General features: G+C 45.6%; 1 protein-coding gene across 1 annotated transcript in view; it reads right to left on the minus strand.

Moving 5' to 3' along the window:
* LOC105702319 (division abnormally delayed protein) overlaps nucleotides 1-20,214 on the minus strand; it is a 47,116-nt gene that overhangs the window by 18,940 nt on the left and 7,962 nt on the right. Inside the window, exons 3-4 of the mRNA XM_012429806.1 lie at nucleotides 17,306-17,873; nucleotides 15,405-15,606 (exon numbers count right to left, since the gene is read on the minus strand). Of these exons, the coding sequence (XP_012285229.1) occupies nucleotides 15,405-15,606; nucleotides 17,306-17,873 (770 nt within the window). The remainder of the gene's footprint in view (nucleotides 1-15,404; nucleotides 15,607-17,305; nucleotides 17,874-20,214) is intronic.

Raw genomic sequence — 20,214 nt, forward strand, 5'->3', positions numbered from 1 at the left:
CGGGTCTTTGCGGGTCTCCGCAGGTTCCGGTCGGTCATGTTACACAGGGAGGAGGACTCGGCGGCGGACGAGGAATGCGGCGAGTCCTCGAACTTCAGGGGCGAGCCCGGCCAGTTCGGTTGCGCCCGCCGTGAGAGGACCTCCCCGGGAACCTCCCCGAATTCCACGTGCGTTCCCGTCCGTTCCCGCGGGACGGCGGTCCAGTCCGGTCCCCGGCTTCGGAATTCTGTTCGGGCTGGTTCAGGTATACGCGGCAGGTTCGCCTCGTTTCCCTTTCGACCGAATCTCCGCTCCCCCCGCGGCCTCCCCCCGTCCCGCCCTAAGTGGCCCGGCGCGGCTCGCGCCTCTCGCAGTCGGTCGCCGACTGTCCGACAGGACGGTTCTCCGGTGCACGGGTCTCAAGAAGCACTCCCAACTTTACTTGGTTATTCCAGTACTGTCGGATTAAAATAATAGCACAATCTGGTATAATAAAAAAAATAGTATAAATTAAGAAGTTTAAATATTAAAACAATAATGTTGCCTGTATTTGAAAGGGAAAGGAAACGCAATTCAACGCGTAAATAGTTTGTAATGTCGAATATGCCCCTGCCTCAATATTCGCGGTACTTTTTTAACGCGGGTTTGAAGCGTCATTATTTTTTGTTGTGTTAAGCTATTTGAAATGAACATGGATTTCTAACACTTATATGCACTAGTTTATATTTCCATCATTTTTTCTTTCGTCCTAACAGTCTTTATTTACGCGATTTCCATCCGCGTAAAACGAATCCACGTGGAACGGATACTCCGCGTAAATTGAGGGATGGCTGTACTTAACCCCTATTGCCGATAAACATATGTACGTTAGATGCTACAAAAAAATCCAGCGACTGTCGATAGCTGTGTGAAAATCCTCACGTTACCTTGAAATTAATCAAAGAAAAACGTAACTATTTATTCTAACAAATAGAAACATTTAATAACAAAGTAATTCAATTTCCTCGTTTACCCTTTGAAATCCAGGCTACGACCAAGATAAGTACATGCTATCGACAAGCCTCTTGGGAACAGAATCTACTACCTGATACGTTGCTAACATTGCTACCAGCAATGCAATTCCGTTATGCTTCCCTCTTGAAAAAGAATCGTTTTTCTGGAGATTTTTTTTTTTCGACCGCCCTCCCCTAACTATTTATCTGCTGGTGTTGCTGGGGCCTTTATTGCTACGTTGCTGTTCGGAATTCCGTTCAGGTTGCTGCAGGTTTCTTCAGATACACCGTTTGCCCGGTTTCCCTTTCGGGGGATCCTCCCCCCCCCCTGCTTGGCCCGCGAGTGGGCCGAATCTCTCGTTGCTGGTGCCATTGCCGGTGCCACGGCCGTTGCTGGCAACGAGCGAGCCAAGTCGACGTCGCGGAGTCGTTTTGCGACCGCCGTCGACGAAGACGACCCGTCCGGTCGCCAAATCGCGCGAAAGTTGTCATGAGAGATACTGCGCGGTCGCTCTTATCGATGATATCGGGTACTCCTGCATATGCAAATTAAAACCTCGGCCATCTCCCGACGCAACTTGATTTAAGGTGATCCGAAAAATCTGAAAATTTATGGCCGTCCGATGACAGTGCCGGACATCGAAATCGCCTCGACTGAATGTCGAGGGGTTTTTTTTTTTCAAACCGGGATGTGTCGAAATTTTAAACCTTTCTAGGTTTTTGCAAACACCCACGTGGTTACGTCTTCTGGATTTAAATTCGTGCCTCGAATTGAAAACTAATGTCGTTTCTCTGGATGTTGTTTGGTATTTTTTCTTGTTTTTATTCTCTTTAGTATTTCCTTAATATTTAAGCCCTCCTTGCCGACGTATTTGGGCATGGCGAGAGACTTTCGAAATGCGATGTCTCTTGACTCGCCGCAGATACGAGAAAGGTATTCCGGGCTTATTTCGCCGGCTGAAACCGCCAAATTGCGCGAAAGTTACCGCGCGGCGATACCGCACGCGGCCAATCTTATCGATGATATCGGAGACTCTTGCATATGCAAATTAAAACTTCGGCATGCAGCGCACCGTCTCCCAAAACGGCGTGGGCGACGTATCCCCGAGGACCGTCGAAACGGGTCGATTTAGTGCCTGGCAGTTTCACGTGACGTCGAAAAAGAAAAAAAAAAAAGAAAAGGCGTCTCATGACTTGTGACATTCGGTAAGTAGGTTTCCGCAAAAAAGTTCATAAAGAGAATACAGGGTTGAAAATTCCGAACTTCAGGAACTTGTCCCCGAATTTTTGGTAAGCTATAATGTAAGGATTTCTCATGAGCTACCAGAAGAAAGTGCCTACACATTAAAACGCAAAAATGCGTTCCATCTACCATGTCTGTGTAAAAATGATGATATCGGACAATGAATCTAAGCGTGATGAATCATTGGCATCGCTATATCTTTGCGTAGATGCCAGCAATCGGAGCAGGATAAGTTTATAAAAATTCCTGGCTTCTTTCTCGATATTTTGAGTTATTCGATGTTTCGTTTCTTCTTCTAGTGCATTCAGGAAAGCATATTTTTAATCCTTCCCCTCCTGAAAAATGGATCCTTGGCGTAAAGTAACTCGGTCCCGTCTTACTCAGACTCAAGCGGACGAACGTATTTGGCTCGAAACTCTTCCGAGGTTTTTGCTTCCTCTCAAATTCCTCTCGAAATGCTGGATCACGTAAGTCTGCTATCAAAATTCAGGATAGGCTTTAAAATTCCAGTATAGAGCTTATCCTGGTCTTCGATTCTACGAAGGGTTTTATTCCTGTAACATGCTTTTTATGTTTCAGGGTGAGGGATGTTTCATACCGGATGAGAATGTCGACGTGCAAAGTCTCCGGAATCGTCGCATGACATTTCTCGCATATTTTGACCGACGGCCAATCTCATTGGTGGTCACGAAGATCTTTGCATATGCAGATTAAAATTTGGGCATGCAATGTCCATGCCAAGTAAGGCGGCCATCGAAAGTTGATTTAAGTTGATGCGAGACCCAAGGATCCGCAGTTCCCCTACACATCGACAAGACTGACGGTCGTAGAATCTGAAATCGCCGCTCCAAAAAGACAATCTCCAAGCCACGATGTTATCAAAATCCACATTCGCGTGAATCAAGCTTTACGTCAGCTCTCTTAAATTCGGCCATTTCGAGTCCTCGGCTTATGGCATCTCTATTAAAAGTAAATCTCTCGAGAGGTCCGGTAATTCCAGCTCGATGTTACCCCCTAGACACTTCGAGAAAAGACGAAACGGGTTGTTACAGAATCGCTCGTACGTCGCGCCGGATGAGATACTGCATTCCAACGTTTTAATTTGCATATGCAGAATGCATATCTCCGAGGCCGTGTCGTGTTCTCGGGCTAAGAAAGAAAGCAGTTATCTCCAAATATAAGATAACCGCTTTCTCAACATGGTAGCGCAGGCCTCTGCTTCGCCTGCGCCGCGCCGTGAGAGAAACCACTTTAGGAGCAAATTAACTATATTTAAGGATCAACTTAATGAAGACTTTTTTAGGTCGTTCGTGGACCGGCTCCGTTCCCACCCTTCGTTGCTGTTACTCTTGCTCTTGCTGCCGTTGGGCTCTGCTTTCCTGCAACTTGCTCGGTCCGACTCGATTCGCGCGTTTCTCAACCGTTTCTCAGATTCGATACCGATACGACAAAATCTACGGCGACAAATCTTGATTGCAAGGTACTCCAGCTACGGTAACAACCATTTTCTATATCTCTCGTTCGGTGAATAAATTTAATTTAGAGTTTACCACTAGGTACACCTTTATGTATCAAGAGACGCGGTAGCGTTTCAGACAAGTTCACGAGCCTCTACCGAGCGAGTCTCTTTACTGCAAACATCTTTCCATGGGGCATTTAATTTTCTCTAAACGACCAATGCTGACGTTAAAAGGTGCTACACATCTTTTCACACACTCTGACGGCCTTATTAATTTTGTGTTTAACCTTTAATTACAGACACGCGGTCTAATGGACTCGAGCATGTACTTAATTCCTCTTTCACTCCATACTCTTCATTAATATATTCTATACTCTTATTAACCTTACTAATGTTATGAATCTTACTCGGTGACTAGAATGTTTTAAAGAAATCTTCACTAAAATAGTACGTCCATCGTTAAAGGATCATTGTTAATTCTTTTCCCTTAATCATCCGTGGTTAATAAATGAGGTTCATCCGACAAAGCCGTTTTTGTCTTCGTGGAGTGCGTCGATTCGATTCGTCGATTTCCTTCCATTACCGAGGTTGATCTTGGGAGGGACTCACGACGGAAACGGCTACCTTGCATCTGGAAATAGACCTTTCCTCGTCTGCAATGCAACGCCGGCAAAGCTCCTTTAGGAATAAATTAAGCGCATTCAGAGATTGACCCAATAAAGGCTCTTCTGGAGCATTCATTGGGCGGCGCCGTATCTTCGATTCGTTTCCGTGGCCGTATCCCGTAGTTGGGATTCGGTCCAGCTTTGAACGGTACTTCAAATTGAAACGTGAACTCCTTTCGCCACTGTTGGCCTTTCAGGCTGCCAGGGTTTCATCGATTCTCAAAAACGGCCGGCGTTATAGCGTGGGAGCTGTTCAACGACCGCTCGTATCTCTATGTTGAGAAACGGTTATTTCACCTCCGAAGACGTCTTCGTCTGAATTGCGCCTCGTAAAGGTATCTTTCCTTTATCAAAAAGGACGTGTATTAGCGTTGACTCCACGAGTCACGCTTTTTTCGCCAAGTTCCAACTTCGCATGTGTTGCAACTTCATGAAACGCTGTAACGCCTGTTCTCCATCGGCTGTGAAATCTCATCGGTTATTCTCCTTTTTCAAAGAAAAACTGAGAACATTCAGAATATCGTTTTGTTTTTCCTTTCCTGGTTTTTCCTTCCTTTTAAGAGACGAAAAACTCGCGCGGTTCCCATTGTCGTCATTCAGTTTGACACTTATCTTGAGATGTGATTTAATTCCAAGCAAAATTCGATTTTAACCCTTAAACCGAAATTGGGTTACTTCAACCCAAGATCATCATGTCATAAATTTGCCAGGTAGATAATTGCGATTAATAATTGTCGGCTAAAAGAAAAAAAAAATGCCTAAGTTTATAAAATCATGCTGTATGAAAACCGCGTTATAGCAATATCACGTTACACGAGCGGTTGCAATTTTTTGTTCTTGTTATATCGAAACCATACTTTCAAAGTTTAACAGGGTTGAGTGTACATCATTTCCGTTAACAAAACTCGCGATTTCAGTCCAAATAATTGTTGTATACCGAATGAATTTCCTCGTACGTTTTTCTTCGCCTTGTTTATGGAGCCTGCATCATTGGAAACCGATCGGACAGATTTAATAGAAAAAAGACATTTCTATTGGTTGCCCTAATTTATAAAGCCGGTACATGGAAACCGTGTCGTAACATCATGTTGCAGGAAGACGGTTGCAATTTTAGCACTTCATATCGGAAACATGTTTTCAAATTTATAGCACGGTTGAGGGTACATCATTTCCATCAACAAAACTCGCGCCTTCGGTCCAAACAAATGATGTATACCGAATGAATTTCCTCGTACGTTTTCCTTCGCCTTGTTTATGGAGCCTGCATCATTGGAAACCGATCGGATTGATTTAATGCAAATTTAGGAACTGATCCAATATCCAGGTCCAGGTCGGGGTGGCTCCTTCCATTCGTTGCCGCGTTGCCCCGGCTGGCAATCAGTTCGGCATTGAACTGTGCTCCAATTCGAAACTTGAGCTCATACCCCCGATGGCGGGCTTTCAAGTCGCCAGGGATCGATTCTCCAAAACGTGCGAAAGTTATAGCGTGAGAGCCAGTCGTATCTCCGTGCCGACGAAGAAAGTGGTTATCTCGTGTTTGGAGATAATGGGATATCCTTAGCGAAGCAGCACCGTGACCTTCTTTGAATGCAACGCGCCTTGAAGACCGGCTTTATGACCGAATCAAGTACATTTAAGGATCCCCTTAATAAAGAACTTTTCCCGCCCTTCGTGTGCCGACCGAAGATAACTCTCGGCATCGAGAAAACGTTTGCGCCGAAATAATTGCCGCAGACAACGCCCCTCTCCCTTGTAATGTCAGAGACAATCAAATCGAAACCGATTGCGAATTACCTTCCACCCGGGAAATCGAAAATCATCTTGCGTACGTTACAAGTGCAACAATTGATAGGGAACGATGCATTATCGCGCGAAACCGTGCCCTCGAAATTGAACGAACCGATTGGTAACGTCTGTCTAATTTTATCAATGACCGGAGATCAAAAAGAAAATTAATTCCTACAGGACAGCATGGCGCCTTATCGCTGTCTGGTATTTTTTGCCGCAGTCCGAATTATCCAGTGGTAGCAAAGACGACTTGCGGGGAGATAACGAGTGTCCTTCTAGTGGACCCGTTACGCCGCACAATTAAGCGCATTTACATATCCTTAACATAGATGCGATAACGAGGGACGTATCTGGCGCGAGACTTTCATCGCTGATAATTGCAAGGGTATAAGAGGATCGGTAGAGTTTCAGGACGAAATCCTGGGGGGTTTTCCGTTGCCTCGATGAAGCCAACGAACCAAATCCTAGAACCGTTAAAAACGCCAGTCGAGCCGGAAGGACGAGGAGGAAGAGAGGCGCGTCCTCTTCTCTTCGTCAACGTCGACGTCGTCGGTAAACTTCGCGAGTGGAATGCGCCAAGAGGTCTTCAAGGTGGAGCGCGGAGGAGCAAAGGAAAGAGGAAGGAAAAGGGACTACAAAGAACGTGGAACAGGAAAAGAAAAAAAAAAAGAGAGAGAGAGAGAGGAACTTGAAATAACCCAAAGAAACCTAAGGACACTTGAGGGAACCTAAGTAAAACTAGAGGAACCTATGAAAAAAGGCAAAAGCCGTTTAGCCTAACCTAAGTGGAGTTAACCCCTTGCGCGACAACGACGAGCTAGACTCATTTAACTAGAATGTTTGATAATTAAATCGAGGCGCAAGAGGTTAAAGGAACTTAAAGAAATCCGAGGGAACCGATTAAAAAAGGCTGCGGACACGGAACGAGGGACACGCGTCCGCCTCGGCGATGCAGAAAACCGCGGCGAGACGAGGCCTTATAATCTCGCGCGGTCCGAACCGCTCGGAGGGAGGAGCAGGGAAACACCGTGTCATTAGGCGAAGGTTAATCTACGCATGTGCGATCCGAAGATCGAAACGGGCCTTCGGGAGGCAAGGGGCGCACTAACGCACACGGCCGGCGACAAGATGCGAGTTAAACGAGCGATGATGGAGCGCGTTTCGGCTCAATTGGTCGGCCGACGTATCCGCGACGCTATTTGCTCGCTCGGCCTTTAACGAGACCGTTGGGCCGACTTTCGCAGCCTCCCCGGCTAAACCGGCTCGATTAAAAGGTCGGCCTAATGTGCAGCTAATAGTCGGCGACATGTACGCGCGGAATCGTTGCACGATTGCCCCGATGCACCGACCTCGGCTGGTAATCGAAGTTACGTAAGGAGGCTTGGTACTCTCGACGGGAAAGTCCTTAAGGCGACGTGTAAGTCGCATCCAAAAAATCAATCGCTTATGAAACTTTCCTTCTAACCGGGTGTACCAAGTGGGTTGAAATTCTACTACGTGAATGTGGAGGCTTTAAGGAAGGCAGTGACACCCGTGAAATTACATTTGTTTTTCTTTTTAATTTCTTTTCTAAACCAGTTAAACAATTTCTTTTTAATATGTGAATCATAAGTTCACAAACGTCGGAACCTTCCTTGGGTCCATCATATTTGTGTGGTAAATTTGAAAAACGATTCGGTACATCTAGTTCGCAGAAAAGTTTCATTAATGATAAACGCATGACAATCGCAAATGATAAAACATCATTCGGATGTCACTTTCATATCGCCTTAAGGCGTGAGATGTAACGTCACTCGTCGTGTCTTATCGGCCGCGCGAATACACTCCGCACTCGATAATCGTCCGAGAAAATTGCGGGAGCTCTCTAATGTCTGTGTTTATGCGCTGTCGAGGACTCTCCCGGTTGCAACGAGGGAAGATGCGCCTCTACTCGCGATTCCGCTTTTTTTTTAAAAGCCTGGTGAACGAGCGTTGTCCATTGTTCCGGCATGGACTGCTCTTCGCACGTCCGTTAAGAGGAAAAAAGGAAATTGCGAATCCACAGAATTCTCGAAGGTGCAGATTCAACACTTGAAATTCCTTCCTTAATGTTCATTTCAAGGCCAGGAGAATCGGCGGAACAATTTCGTACCCCAGTGGCTGGCTTGATTTATACGTTTGTGGGGTGTCTTTAGTCCTTAATCTCTGCGAGGCATTTCCGAACCGTGAACTGCGAGATCCGGTCTACTTGTGTTATTGTACGTTTCTAACATGCAAGTCCTATAAGCGGAGGTCGCCAAAGTAATCTACGATCTCGCGTGCAGAAAACACCGGAACACGAATTCGAGCCCAAGCTCGAGCACACGATGCAGGACTGCAGCCTGGGTGTCCTCGTATCACCCTTATCTAGTCCCCCTAAGTGTCCAATAAGGGCACGCACACTTCTCGGTAATTCACACCGAGTGTCGTTACATCCTACCCTCGATTTCCGTCACTTTGATAGATCACCGCAAAACGCCCTCGATCAATCCATCAAATGGCTTGAGGAGACTAATTTAATCGCAAACAAATTCCCCGTGAAAACGTGGCGACGTAATTATACGGATGGATTGACTGCTCGTGAAAGGCAAGGGATAAAAATCGCTAAGCTAATTTTTGAGACTATACAACAGTTGCCATTGTAACTTCAACGCCTAATAAACGGAGATCGATATATCCCATTCTGTGGAAAAATCATTGTTGCATCGTACTAATTAATAATAAAGATGCCACTTATTTTTAACCCCAACAACGGGCCCACTATTTTAGTATCACGACCACAAAGAGCCTACCTCGCGATTTTTCCATTATAAAATGCAAATAACGGCTAAGCGGGTACGCAAGGAAGATTAAACATTGTAATACCCAAATAAAATTAATAAAGAGTACGCAGAGATTGTAATAACACAAATGGCGCGTATGCTTGGCTGTGCAGTGAAAGGTTAGCAAGAAATAAAATCTTAATCGTGTCCTAATCTCGGCCGTAGAAATTTTAATAGCCACTAGAATACTTGTCCTATAATTTCGCGGGCACATTTTATTCCTAGCGAATTTTTTTATTAGGATAACTACCCGCTTAAATAAAACTTTCGAAAGGTGGTAAGAACTGATAAACGATGACAGAGAGTGCAGTGCAAATTAATTCGAGATTTTCCCCACTGCAACAAGTTAATTTTGGAATTCTGGAATTTCTACAAATCTGTTCGCGAGCTTCTACAATAGAACGATCCAATGTATACATCGGATATACCGGCGGGGCGAAATCGATTCGCTCGATTCTACTCGGACAAGGACAAGCAGTCGGGTTCCAGTTGGGTCACCAGCACGGGGATCGCGAATCGCGGACCCATGGCGGCGCATTTAACGAGAGCGAGCTTTCGACGCGCTCGCCGAGACAATAAAAATGCAGCGACCGTCCCGATGATATCATGGCCGCGATTAAGGAGACGCGGTCGCACGCCCGTAGGTATGCGCCACTGTTTAAGCAGTCACATTGGATAGATTGAGTAGATTGAACGGATGGTCGCACTCGTAACGCTTTAGGCCGCGTGTGTGGGTCAGTCGCGGATTTTAAGAGCGGGAGGAAGAGAGAGGCCCGAGGCTGCGGCGGCGGGAGCGAGAGAGAGGCCCGAGGCCGCCGCCCGCGTCTTCGGCGGCGGTGGCGGCGAGACCTTTTCTACTTGGCGCAGGGCTCGATTTAGGATGCGCGCCGCGTGGGCGGCCAACTCGGAGCCAAGGCCCCTTCCTGTCTGTCTGTCTGCCGACGGACAAATCCAAATTTCGAGCCGGATTCGCGAGTCTGGGCTGCGCACTGGTGCGGCGCACTCGTCCCACGGAAATTGGGAATTGGATTTACAGGGGACCAAAATGGCGGCCGCGCTTTTCTTGCTAAGAGGGCAGGGAAGCTTCTTGCGTTTTAGAAATTAGGGCTCCACTGGAATCGCGCTCGGTTTACAAATCGAGTTTACAAACTAAAGAAATTCATCGAACCGAAGAAATGTTTTCTTGATTCAATGAATAATTATTTCACTCGTATAAACGTTAAGCCTTACTGGTTTTAACTTTAAAAGCGAGGTCCTAAGATTCTTAATATTTTGACGAAAGCTGTGGTTCTTAACCTTTTTTTGTTTAAATCAGGGAGTATTTTCTTAGTAAAAGGAAAATTTGTATCGGGGAAAACGCAGGCAGTATGTACAGTATGTCACGGAATTATGTCTATCTATTTGCAAAACCAAGAAAACCACGTTTTTCTACACACGCGCGATCCGGAAAATTGTTATGCAGGAGACGTTTACTTGCAGACATTGTAATGTTTAATTTACAACTTCCCCGGGAAATCAGTTGACTCAATACATTGTTTCACGCAAAATAACGTGTCACCACGTGACCATTAGTATAATTACAGAGAGCAGTAGTGCAGACGTGCGTAATGTGTGTCAAGTACGGATGGTAAAACTGCAACGGCAAATAAACCCTACGATTCGTAATTTCATTGTTATTTGCTGATCCGTATTCAAACGACCGCCGCATGAGTCGAGTATTCGCGTTTATGAAACTGCTAACGAAAAGCAAATTTTGCAATTCCGTCGATCCAAATAATAACGAGCGATTCCCCCAAAGCTCGCCCCGACTACCAGGACTCGGCGAAACTGGAGCACGGTTCTAAAATTGTCGCATACGAGTATCGATAAACAGTCGAACGCTCTTGTCCTTTCCTACAAGCTCCCAAATATTTCCACGTGTCTCTTCCTTTGCCGTTTCCATCCGAAAATTCATACAAACGATTACGAGGACCTACTTCGTAGACCCGCTGTATTGATTTTCCTCATCCGACAGAAGATCCGAAAATTCCTCCGAAATTCTCAACGACGGCTGCAAGAAGAGAGGGCAAAAAGCGTGGGAATAAGGATGGTGGATACTGGGAAGTAATTCAGCCGGTTTTGACGAACATAAAAAAGTGCGAAAAACCCGGCGTAAAGGAAAAAAGAAATTGGGCTCGTGAGAACGTTCCAATGATTCGGCGAAACACCCCCGGCGTGTCATTAATACGTCTGAGCGCTCCTTTGTACGACGGCTCGTTATTATACGGCCTTAACATTTTATTTCTCTAAAGATTTCCTCCTACATTTATCACCTAATCATTAATCAACGTCCACATCTCCCGCGCAGCTGATGAACAAAGACTTTCGAGATTCTAATCGGAGTTCCTACATCTGCTCCATTTTCCAAGTCAAAGGAACAGTCATCCCTTCAACATTTATAAATCTACTCCCCTTACGTTAAAACAAAGCCATATTAAGTCCAAAACGAGAAACCTAAACTACATTCCGAAAAACACAAAGAGAAAATGTTTATCGAATTAAAACTAAAAAAAATCCTACGACGTCGAAGCGAAAATAAACAAAATATCTCGACGTTGACAGAAATTTTCCACCGGAACAAAACTGCCGGAAGAATTATAGCCGTCGAAAAATGCGAAAGAAAAAAAAAACGTTATATCGTAAATGGCAAATAACCAAAGAAATTGATACTAGAAATAATTGTTCAAGAAATCAAGGTTCGCTATGGTTATCCTTTCATAATCGCTTACTTCAATCTACAACGAAGCCTTCACCATTTAGTCTTTCCCCGTTACCGATGAAAGCTCGTACATGGTCAGAACTTGAAGCATTCTCAGCGTAGGTAATTAAAAATGGGCAAAAGTTTTCGAATATGAAGCGATTCCAGGGGCGAGTCCATCTCGGCGCTGGCCGGGCGGTCAGTAGGGCGAAAGTGTGAAGAACGTGGGAACCCGAGTCGGCGGATAAACCGGGACCAGGAGTGAGTTGGCCGGTTTTTTTTACGGGCGAGCCCTCGGAGGGCCTTAACATCGACCTACCGGAGCGCAAGGGCAAAGGCCAGTCGGAATGCAGACACGTAACGAACGCGGAATGCCGTGCTATCCGCCCCGGGAACGGGAGGCGGGGAATCGCGCGGTCCACCATCGGAGTCGATTCCCGCCCGATCTCGCCCGGGCGGTTTTGCGGCTTCAAAAACGGCGACAAACGTGCTCCCATTATGAAATTAGCCCTTCATGCCCTTGCACGACTTCTAAGAAGTTAAACATCCATGCACTGAGAAAGACAAAAATTCATTGAACCGCAGAAATATTTTCTCAATTCAAAGAATAATTACCCTGACGCAAATAAACTCAAATAAATGATCATAATTCCGGAAAAACGTTGCGTCCAATTTATTCAAGTTTTTAGTCGAATGATTCTCGGAGTTGTCAAAATATTTCTTTAATATTTTCAAGGAAACATTTCACTGGTTCGATGAAACTTTTTCTTTGTCAGTGTAGATATTAATATTCTTTTAGTCTCGTTTCAGTTCTCCAGCAGAACGTAACATGGCGCCTGGTTATAAAGGAGCAAAACACCTATGTAACCGCGGAATTTTCTGCACCAGGCTTTTAAACATACAAGCTTATATGGACCGTAAGTATGCAAAGTAAGTTTATATCGGAAGGTTAATATTTGCCATGTTATTTCAGATTCTTTTCCTAGCGTGAAAGCGAAATTTAGATACAGAGGGTTTAAACAATCGAAGCGGGGGATCGCGCGATTTAACCCCCTTAAAGGGAACTACTAGATATTAATTATTCTTAATTATTCATTCACAAAATAATCCTTACACCTTTGGCCACCTCGAACGGGATCATTTCCATTTCACAATTAACATCTCCATTTCGGATAAAATAAATACCCGGAGTTTATTTTTACGCTCTCCCTTCTCGTCCCTAACAATGCGTCCCCTCTTTTCCAGGTTAAGCCGAAATTCAAGGGCTGGGTTTATTCTCGGGTGGATTTAATGTCGGCTTCGCGAAGAGGTTATGCAAATACAAGCATTCCGGCAGGATATGGTGAGATTGTGAGGGGGGTTTAGGGTAAATTCGGAGGAATTTAGTTTTAAAGGATTCCCGGAAGGAATGAATTAGGAAGAAAGGAGGGTAGAGAAGGAACGCCATCTCCTGGGTTGACGTTTCTCGCGGTGGCCCACTTCCTCATCGCGGACGTGGGTGGGAATATTTCATGAGTCACCTGTGCCGGCAACCCTCGCCGAAAAAGCCAAGCCGACTCTATTTTGAATAGAATATAGTCGGGCTTCTGGAATATAATCTTGGAAAGTTTACGGACCCCGCCGCACGTGAAACTCCTTCCAGTGGATTTCCAGGTACTCGGGAAGAACCTACACGCGGTGCGTCTCCTTAAACGCGTTATCAGCGGCGCGGTTCACCGATAAGCGAAACTCGATCCTCTGCTCCCGAGTGGGAGCCGCTTCGGACCGTGCGATTTCCTCCACCTCTCTTTAAGGGTGCCCTCTAAATCCTGACAAGTATATTTCAAAACTACGGCATTAAATGCGAATACTTTATTCTTGGCGTACCAAACTAAGTATACCAAAATTGCCAAGAGTAATGATTTAAATTACCATGCCAAGGTTTGTCAATTTATGTCGTACCCAAATTCCAAAAGTCAACGTCTAAATTAGCGTGCAAAGGTCTGTCGATTTATCTTCCACTGAAATTCCAAAAAGTAATCAATTAAATTAGCGTACAAAGGTCTGTCATTTTGCGTTATACCAAAATTGCAAAACGCGGTGATTCAAATTCGAAGGGTTTGTCAATTTATGCAAAAGTTTCACGTACCAACGACGATTTATCGGAGTTTAACGAAGCTTCATCGGAAATTATTTAAACCGTCACACGGAAAATTAAAAAGCCTGAATTTGAACTACATATACGAATGTACTATAAATTTAGGATATTCTATCAGAATAAAACTTTCGGCGATTGTTTCATGAATGTGTTAAATTCTGTTATCAACGATTTCGCTTTACAGAAAAACTTTATGATTTCCAGTTTAAAAAGGATTCAGATAACTTGCTCAAAGAATTAAAAAAAAAAAGAAGAGAAAGAAAGAAAATAAAAACGTGAAATTTTTTCGGGAAGCCAGAGTACAGTTTTAAGTACGCCGTTAAAATTTTCGTGCCGCGCGAGGCTTACCTGTAGTGCGTTAACCTTTCGCACTCGTACGTCACGATACCCGTGCCCACGCGAATTTGTCGGCCAGCTCGTCGGACCTCGGCATCCGTGCCAAGATAAATATGTCATCCGATAATTCCAATCCGACCGAGAACCCAGTAAAACTGATTTACGAATGCAAAGGGTCAAAGCGTCTCGCCTTTCGAGCGTCTCATCCGGACGACCGCGGACCATTCTTCTCCTCTTAATGCGGTCACCTCATCGCGGTATCTCGGATCGCGTGGATTTTATCATTACACGGAATATCATTTACACGAGGATCGGGGTTAAGTACCTCGACGGTTTGCGCGCGTTACACGAAGAGGAACAAGATGGAACCCGCCGTCTACCCACCCCATTCTAACGAAGTTTCAGTTCTCTCGTTCTAATTCCTTGCCACATTTCCGTGCACGGGAGAGAGAAAGAAGGCGAACCAATGAACCAATTACAGAACCCCACGGGAAATCTAAAGTAGAAATAGTAGTGCACAAATAATGAGGCGCACATAATAGTAGCGCATAAATAGTGCCGCCCACCCTGAGAAAAAAAGTTGGTTGACCCAAAGAAATATGCATGGCGTTAACAACTTTTCTATAATTTTTTTAACTTTTCTTCCCAACGAAATATTTGTTTCTTGCAGTGATAAATGACTCGGGCAATAATATATATATGCAAACGATATTCCTTTCACAACAAATCTTTTTTTCCCAGTGCAATTAGTAATGCCCAAGTGGTGGCGCATCGGTAGCGACGCACGAGCAGAGGCGCGCGCAGCTTCCTGCGCCGGGTGTCCCGCGCAGTCACGTGACCGCCGCGGTCCCCGGGGCCCGATTGGCCAGCGTCCGCGACCAATCGGAAGCGGGGATACGGCCGCGGTCCGAGGAGGAGCACCTCCTCCCCTGGCGTGTCGCGGCCCGTCTTTCGCGCCTAGCAACACGCGAGGACGCGCGAGCTCGGTGGGGCCCGGTCGTGCGCGCGCGCTACCCGCATCTCCTGCCGGGGGCAAAACTCGGGGATTCCTGACCGACTCCGAAACGCGAGACAATGAGCGCCCGCGGGGGGTGGGGGTTCTTTCGGCGGGGTCGCCAGGTATAAAAGCGCGGGCGCGTGGCCGCGCGAGTGCAGACGCCGAGGAGGGTCCGCAGGGCGCGGGTCGCCGCGAGGAGCGAGGTCAAGGGGCAGCACCCCGGGGACTTACCTTCTCCTCCAGCGCTGGGCCGGTCTCCATGGCGTGCATGATGGCGTCAGAGATGTGGACGTCGAGCTGCCTCATGGCCCGCTCCGCGTTCAGCCCCAGAGGATCGTTCCGCCCGTCCACGGCCACCACCAGCCGCTCCACCGTCTCCACGTATCTGGACCACGTCAGGTCCAGTTCCGACGCCGCCCCCGTCAGGCAACCCCTGAAACGGGACGTCGACTCGACCTGTTACCGTGTCTTCGGGCCGTTTATTTAACCTGGTTTAATTGGTTTACACGATGTAGTCGTGTTTAATCAGCCGCAGGTAAACGGTTCCAGGCTCCTGGCCCATGTGCGGCTCGACCGTTTTCCTACGTCCTTGGAATGAAATAGTACATTACGTAACAAGGGAGGAAAGTAGGCGATTACGCGCGGGGGTGAGTTTGGCGTACAAGCGAGGCGAGAGCAGTAACACGCAAGTCGTAATTGCCTACTGAGCTCCCGAGGTACGTGTACTATTTTTCATCTTCCCTTCGAACCGGAAGTTCAGCTTTTGAATGCTTGTCAAGGGATGCCTGGCGACCTGACGATATCGCGGTGGAACCGAAAAGTGGACATGTTTTTGCTAAATTGTTTACAAACTTGTAATAAACAATTATAAATCAATTAGTTGCACGAGGCATTTGTTAATAAGCACGCCCTACCCAACACCCCATCGATCGAAAGAGATTCATACACCACTAACTGTCCAATAATACTTTCACTCCAGAATTCCACTTTTAGGAGGGCAGAAAGTGACTACTTTCTTCCCACTCGACAGGCACTGAAAGTCGAACTTTCGGTGAGAGGAGGATGAAAAATAATTTATGGAAAAGTTAAATAGAACTGATTCAAAATTGTGTTCGATCTTGGATATATCCAAAAGTGACGAGAATGATAAATCAAATGTTTCAGGGATCTTGTGTCTTATTTGATCCGAATATTTCGAGCGGATCCGAATACGGATTTATGTACCTGAACGGAAGCGTTATGTAAATCTCGGAAAATCTGACGTTCGGCATCACTCGCGTGGTAAATCCAGCATCGACATGGCTCCGAGATAAAATTTTAATCCCCCTCGCTTCCGAACGCCACGCAGGAATCTTATTTCCACCTCGCTACCTCTCCAACGTATCTCGGGCGAATTATAATAAAAAGGATGCCGAAACCAAAAATCCTACCTCGGGAAGAAAACCGTAGGCGAACTGGTCCCGTCCAACGATCTTAATTCGCTTATCCGCTTACACCCTTCAAACACTTTGCTCGAGGGGATCCTCACTTGGATCCAAACATACCAAATTAAAACCACTCTCGCAACACACCGGGAACACCTTTATATTATACTACTAGCCTCGCCAATGGTACCCCGAGTGTCTTGCACGATTTAATTAAAGGATTAAAAGTTAACCCTTAAATGCATACCGTTGCCGTTCTGCAGCATCGATCTGATTTAAATATCGCAGACCGGTATTATGCACTTTAAAGTTAAGCGGCCTCCCTATCTACGATAAATCCGTCGATAGTCTAAATCCGACATGTAGATTAAAAATCTTTTCATTTTTTCTATTTCAGACTTCTCCATAATAGCCAATTTTACCACCGAGAAACCCTTTTTTCGCGAGACACTCCGGCAAATTACGTTAAACTCTGGAATAATTCAATATCTATACTTGTACAAAATAAAATATGTTTCCAAACAAATTATAAAGAATATATTTCATGGTGTCAAGATTTTCCTTAGAACCTCCAAATTCACGTGGAAAGAGTTCGAACGATTCGGTGCACCAGTTCGTAGAAATTTTGATAAGCGAGACCCCCGGATGCCACTTTCATATCACCTTAAGCTACCTGGAGGGTCGATAAGGTAGGGAGAGTTGCCTCACCTCATAACGTTGGTGCACAACCCGGCACAGGGTCGGACGTCGGTGGGGACGGTGCCCAAGCACCTGGAGCAGTAGGTCATCCTGAGGAGGGCATCGTAGCAAGCCTCCTGCTGAGCACTGCCTCCGGAGAAGAGAACTCCGTCGGTCTTGTCAAGGACCGTGCTTCCAAGGGTCAGAGCCTGGATGAGGACCCTGGTGGCCTCGAGGCTCTTCCCGACCGACCTGAGGATCCCCTCGGGGATGTCGCCGAACGGCTGGATCTCGTCCATCGTCTCGTAGAGGCAGGTCTTGAACTTGTCGGTGAAGTCCTGCTGGTGCGGGTTAACCGCCCTGTGGTAGGCAATGGGGAAGAGCTTGGTGAAGAACTCGGTGAACCTCTGCTGGAGCATGTCCCGGGTAATCGCTTGCAGCAGATCGTCGGGGGTGTTCTTCGGTGAGACGTAATCGATCATCTCCTGGTAGAGAGCTTTGATCGAGGGCCTGCTCGACACCGCCATGCTCCTATAGACCTGGTCGAAGAGGGTCAGCGTCTTGTTCTCGGACTGCCTCACCAACGTCGTCACCGTTTCTGTAACAAGAATTTCAAGGATCTTCAAAACGGTGCGAGGATCTCGAGGTTAAGGCGATGCGAAAGTGGCGTCAGGAGGGATCGCGCGCTTATGAGACTTTTCGTCGAACTGGATGTACCAAATCTTCTGAAATTTTACCATAGGAATATGGGAGTCGTAGGAAAGGTCCCGACACCCTTGAAATCCCATTTTTTAAACAGATTTTTTACAAACATTTTTTCACTTTTTATTAACGAAATTTTAATTCACGAATTTAATACGAATGAAATTTTAAATAACGATATTAACGAATAAAAACGAAATTTTACAATTTTTGAAACTTTTTTAGGGCCTCCGGATTTACGTGATAGTACTTTAAACGATGCGGTACGTCCAGTTCGGGGAGAAGTTTCATAAACGATTGATTTCTCAGACGTCACTTTCGTATCATCTCAAGCGACCATGTTGAGGGAGATTGAAGGAAAAATTAGAACAAGGAATATCGGAGAGATCTAGACACGATAAAGAAGTCTAAGCCCCGGGGCGATTTCCCGTAAAACATTTGGAGAGGAGTTACTGGACTCCTTACCACGTGAATTTACCGACATCTCAGCTGCCGGCTATTTTCAGAACCCGGTGCAAGGGAACGTCCGAAACTTTAACGCGTGCGGATCTGGACCAGAGGGGTCACTCGTCGAGTGAAGAGATCACGTTCGATCGGTTCCTCGCAAAGACCACAATGCCCGTTCCCGTTTCCAAACTCCGAAAGGAAACGGAGTTACAACCAAACAACCCGACAGCCGTTTCGATATTTACAGGGAAAGTCCATTTACGAAACTCTGCAATTCGACGAACAATTTTCTATCCTCTTCGTCTGCCCAAATACCCTAACAAAAATGCCCACGTAAATTTACATAATAATTGGTTATTCCAATGCCACGCTAAAAAGCAGTAAAATAACATTATCTCCGTAAAATCACATTCAGCATCTAACTTAAGTTAAACGAAATTACAACGCGGTGTTACATTAAATTCAAGTGGAAACGCACTAATATGGTAAACGTACATGTACTCATTTTCTCATTTGTAATTCCTCAGTTACGAGATGTATAAAAATGTATACAGATTTCCATCGATTTTCGTCAGGGCATTTGCGTAATCCTTCTTGCAACTTTATCCTGAAATTAATTCCCAAAAATAGCGTATTAAGCGAGTTATAGACCGAAGCGTGGCAGGAAGCCACCTTCGAACTCCCCTAAACCAACCGAAGACGGTCCCACGAGTGGCCGAGGACATTCCGACGAGCACTGCCAAGTTTCTCCAGGTGTAACGTGCCATCGGGCTTCATTTACAAGCATGCCGTCAAGTGCGAGCCTATACGTCCTGCTTTGGAAATCGTTCGTACCAAGGCCGCTGCAACGAGTTGCAGCCGTGCTGATTACAGAGAGGTTACCTGCAACTGGCTCGATCTCGCGTGCCCGGGGTTCAGGCCGATCTTTTTTTTTTTCGCGGTTTATAAACTTGCCTTTTCATGTCCGAGTCGGTATACCTCGATGCAGGCATCTTCCACGTAACATTATCTTCCAATATACTACGTATAAGTCGCCGTTTACGCGCCACTTTCCGAAGCACTGAAACATTACACGTTCCATTCTACGCCGATGTTTCAGTGATTACAGTCGAGCGGTTAAATAATTACGCACTTTTACCCTAAATCGTAAAACATAAGAAAAGACACGATGCAAGTATTACGATCCTTCAAAGCGCGTCCAAATATTTAATCTCCACATTCACGTCCGTTTTCTATTTATTTTTTTTCAACAAAATTCCAGGTTCCTGCTACATAATCATATAATCCCCACTTTTATATCCGTTTTTTTAATCAAATTCGACCGACTGAAAACTCCGAATTTTAATCCTTAACTGTAAAATTAAAAAGACTCTCCGCGACACAGATATCGCGATCCTTCAAAGCGTAGTCAAATATTTAATCTCCGCTTTCATCTCCGCTTTTTCTTTTTTAAGTAAAATTCGAGCGACTAAAATAATTACGTATTTTAATCCTTAACGGAATTCAAAGGCGTCCCTCGGGAAGCCGATATTACGATCCTTCAAAAATACGCAAGTATTTAATATCGACTTCAACATCGCTACATTTGGATACAATCCGAGAAGTCTCCAAGCATCATCCAATTTCCGCAAATAATCACCGATCGAGATATATGTATCCATTTTTTAATAAAATTCCCGGGTCAAGTCAATTACGCAGTTAAATCCATAGAGTTCAGAAGACCCTCTCGAAGCCTAATCTCAACCCTTCAAAATGCCCAAATATTTAACACCCATTTTTACACGCCACGT

Source organism: Orussus abietinus, unplaced genomic scaffold (genome assembly GCF_000612105.2).
Source record: "Orussus abietinus isolate OABI.00-Male unplaced genomic scaffold, Oabi_2.0 scaffold487, whole genome shotgun sequence".
Lineage (NCBI taxonomy): Eukaryota > Metazoa > Arthropoda > Insecta > Hymenoptera > Orussidae > Orussus > Orussus abietinus.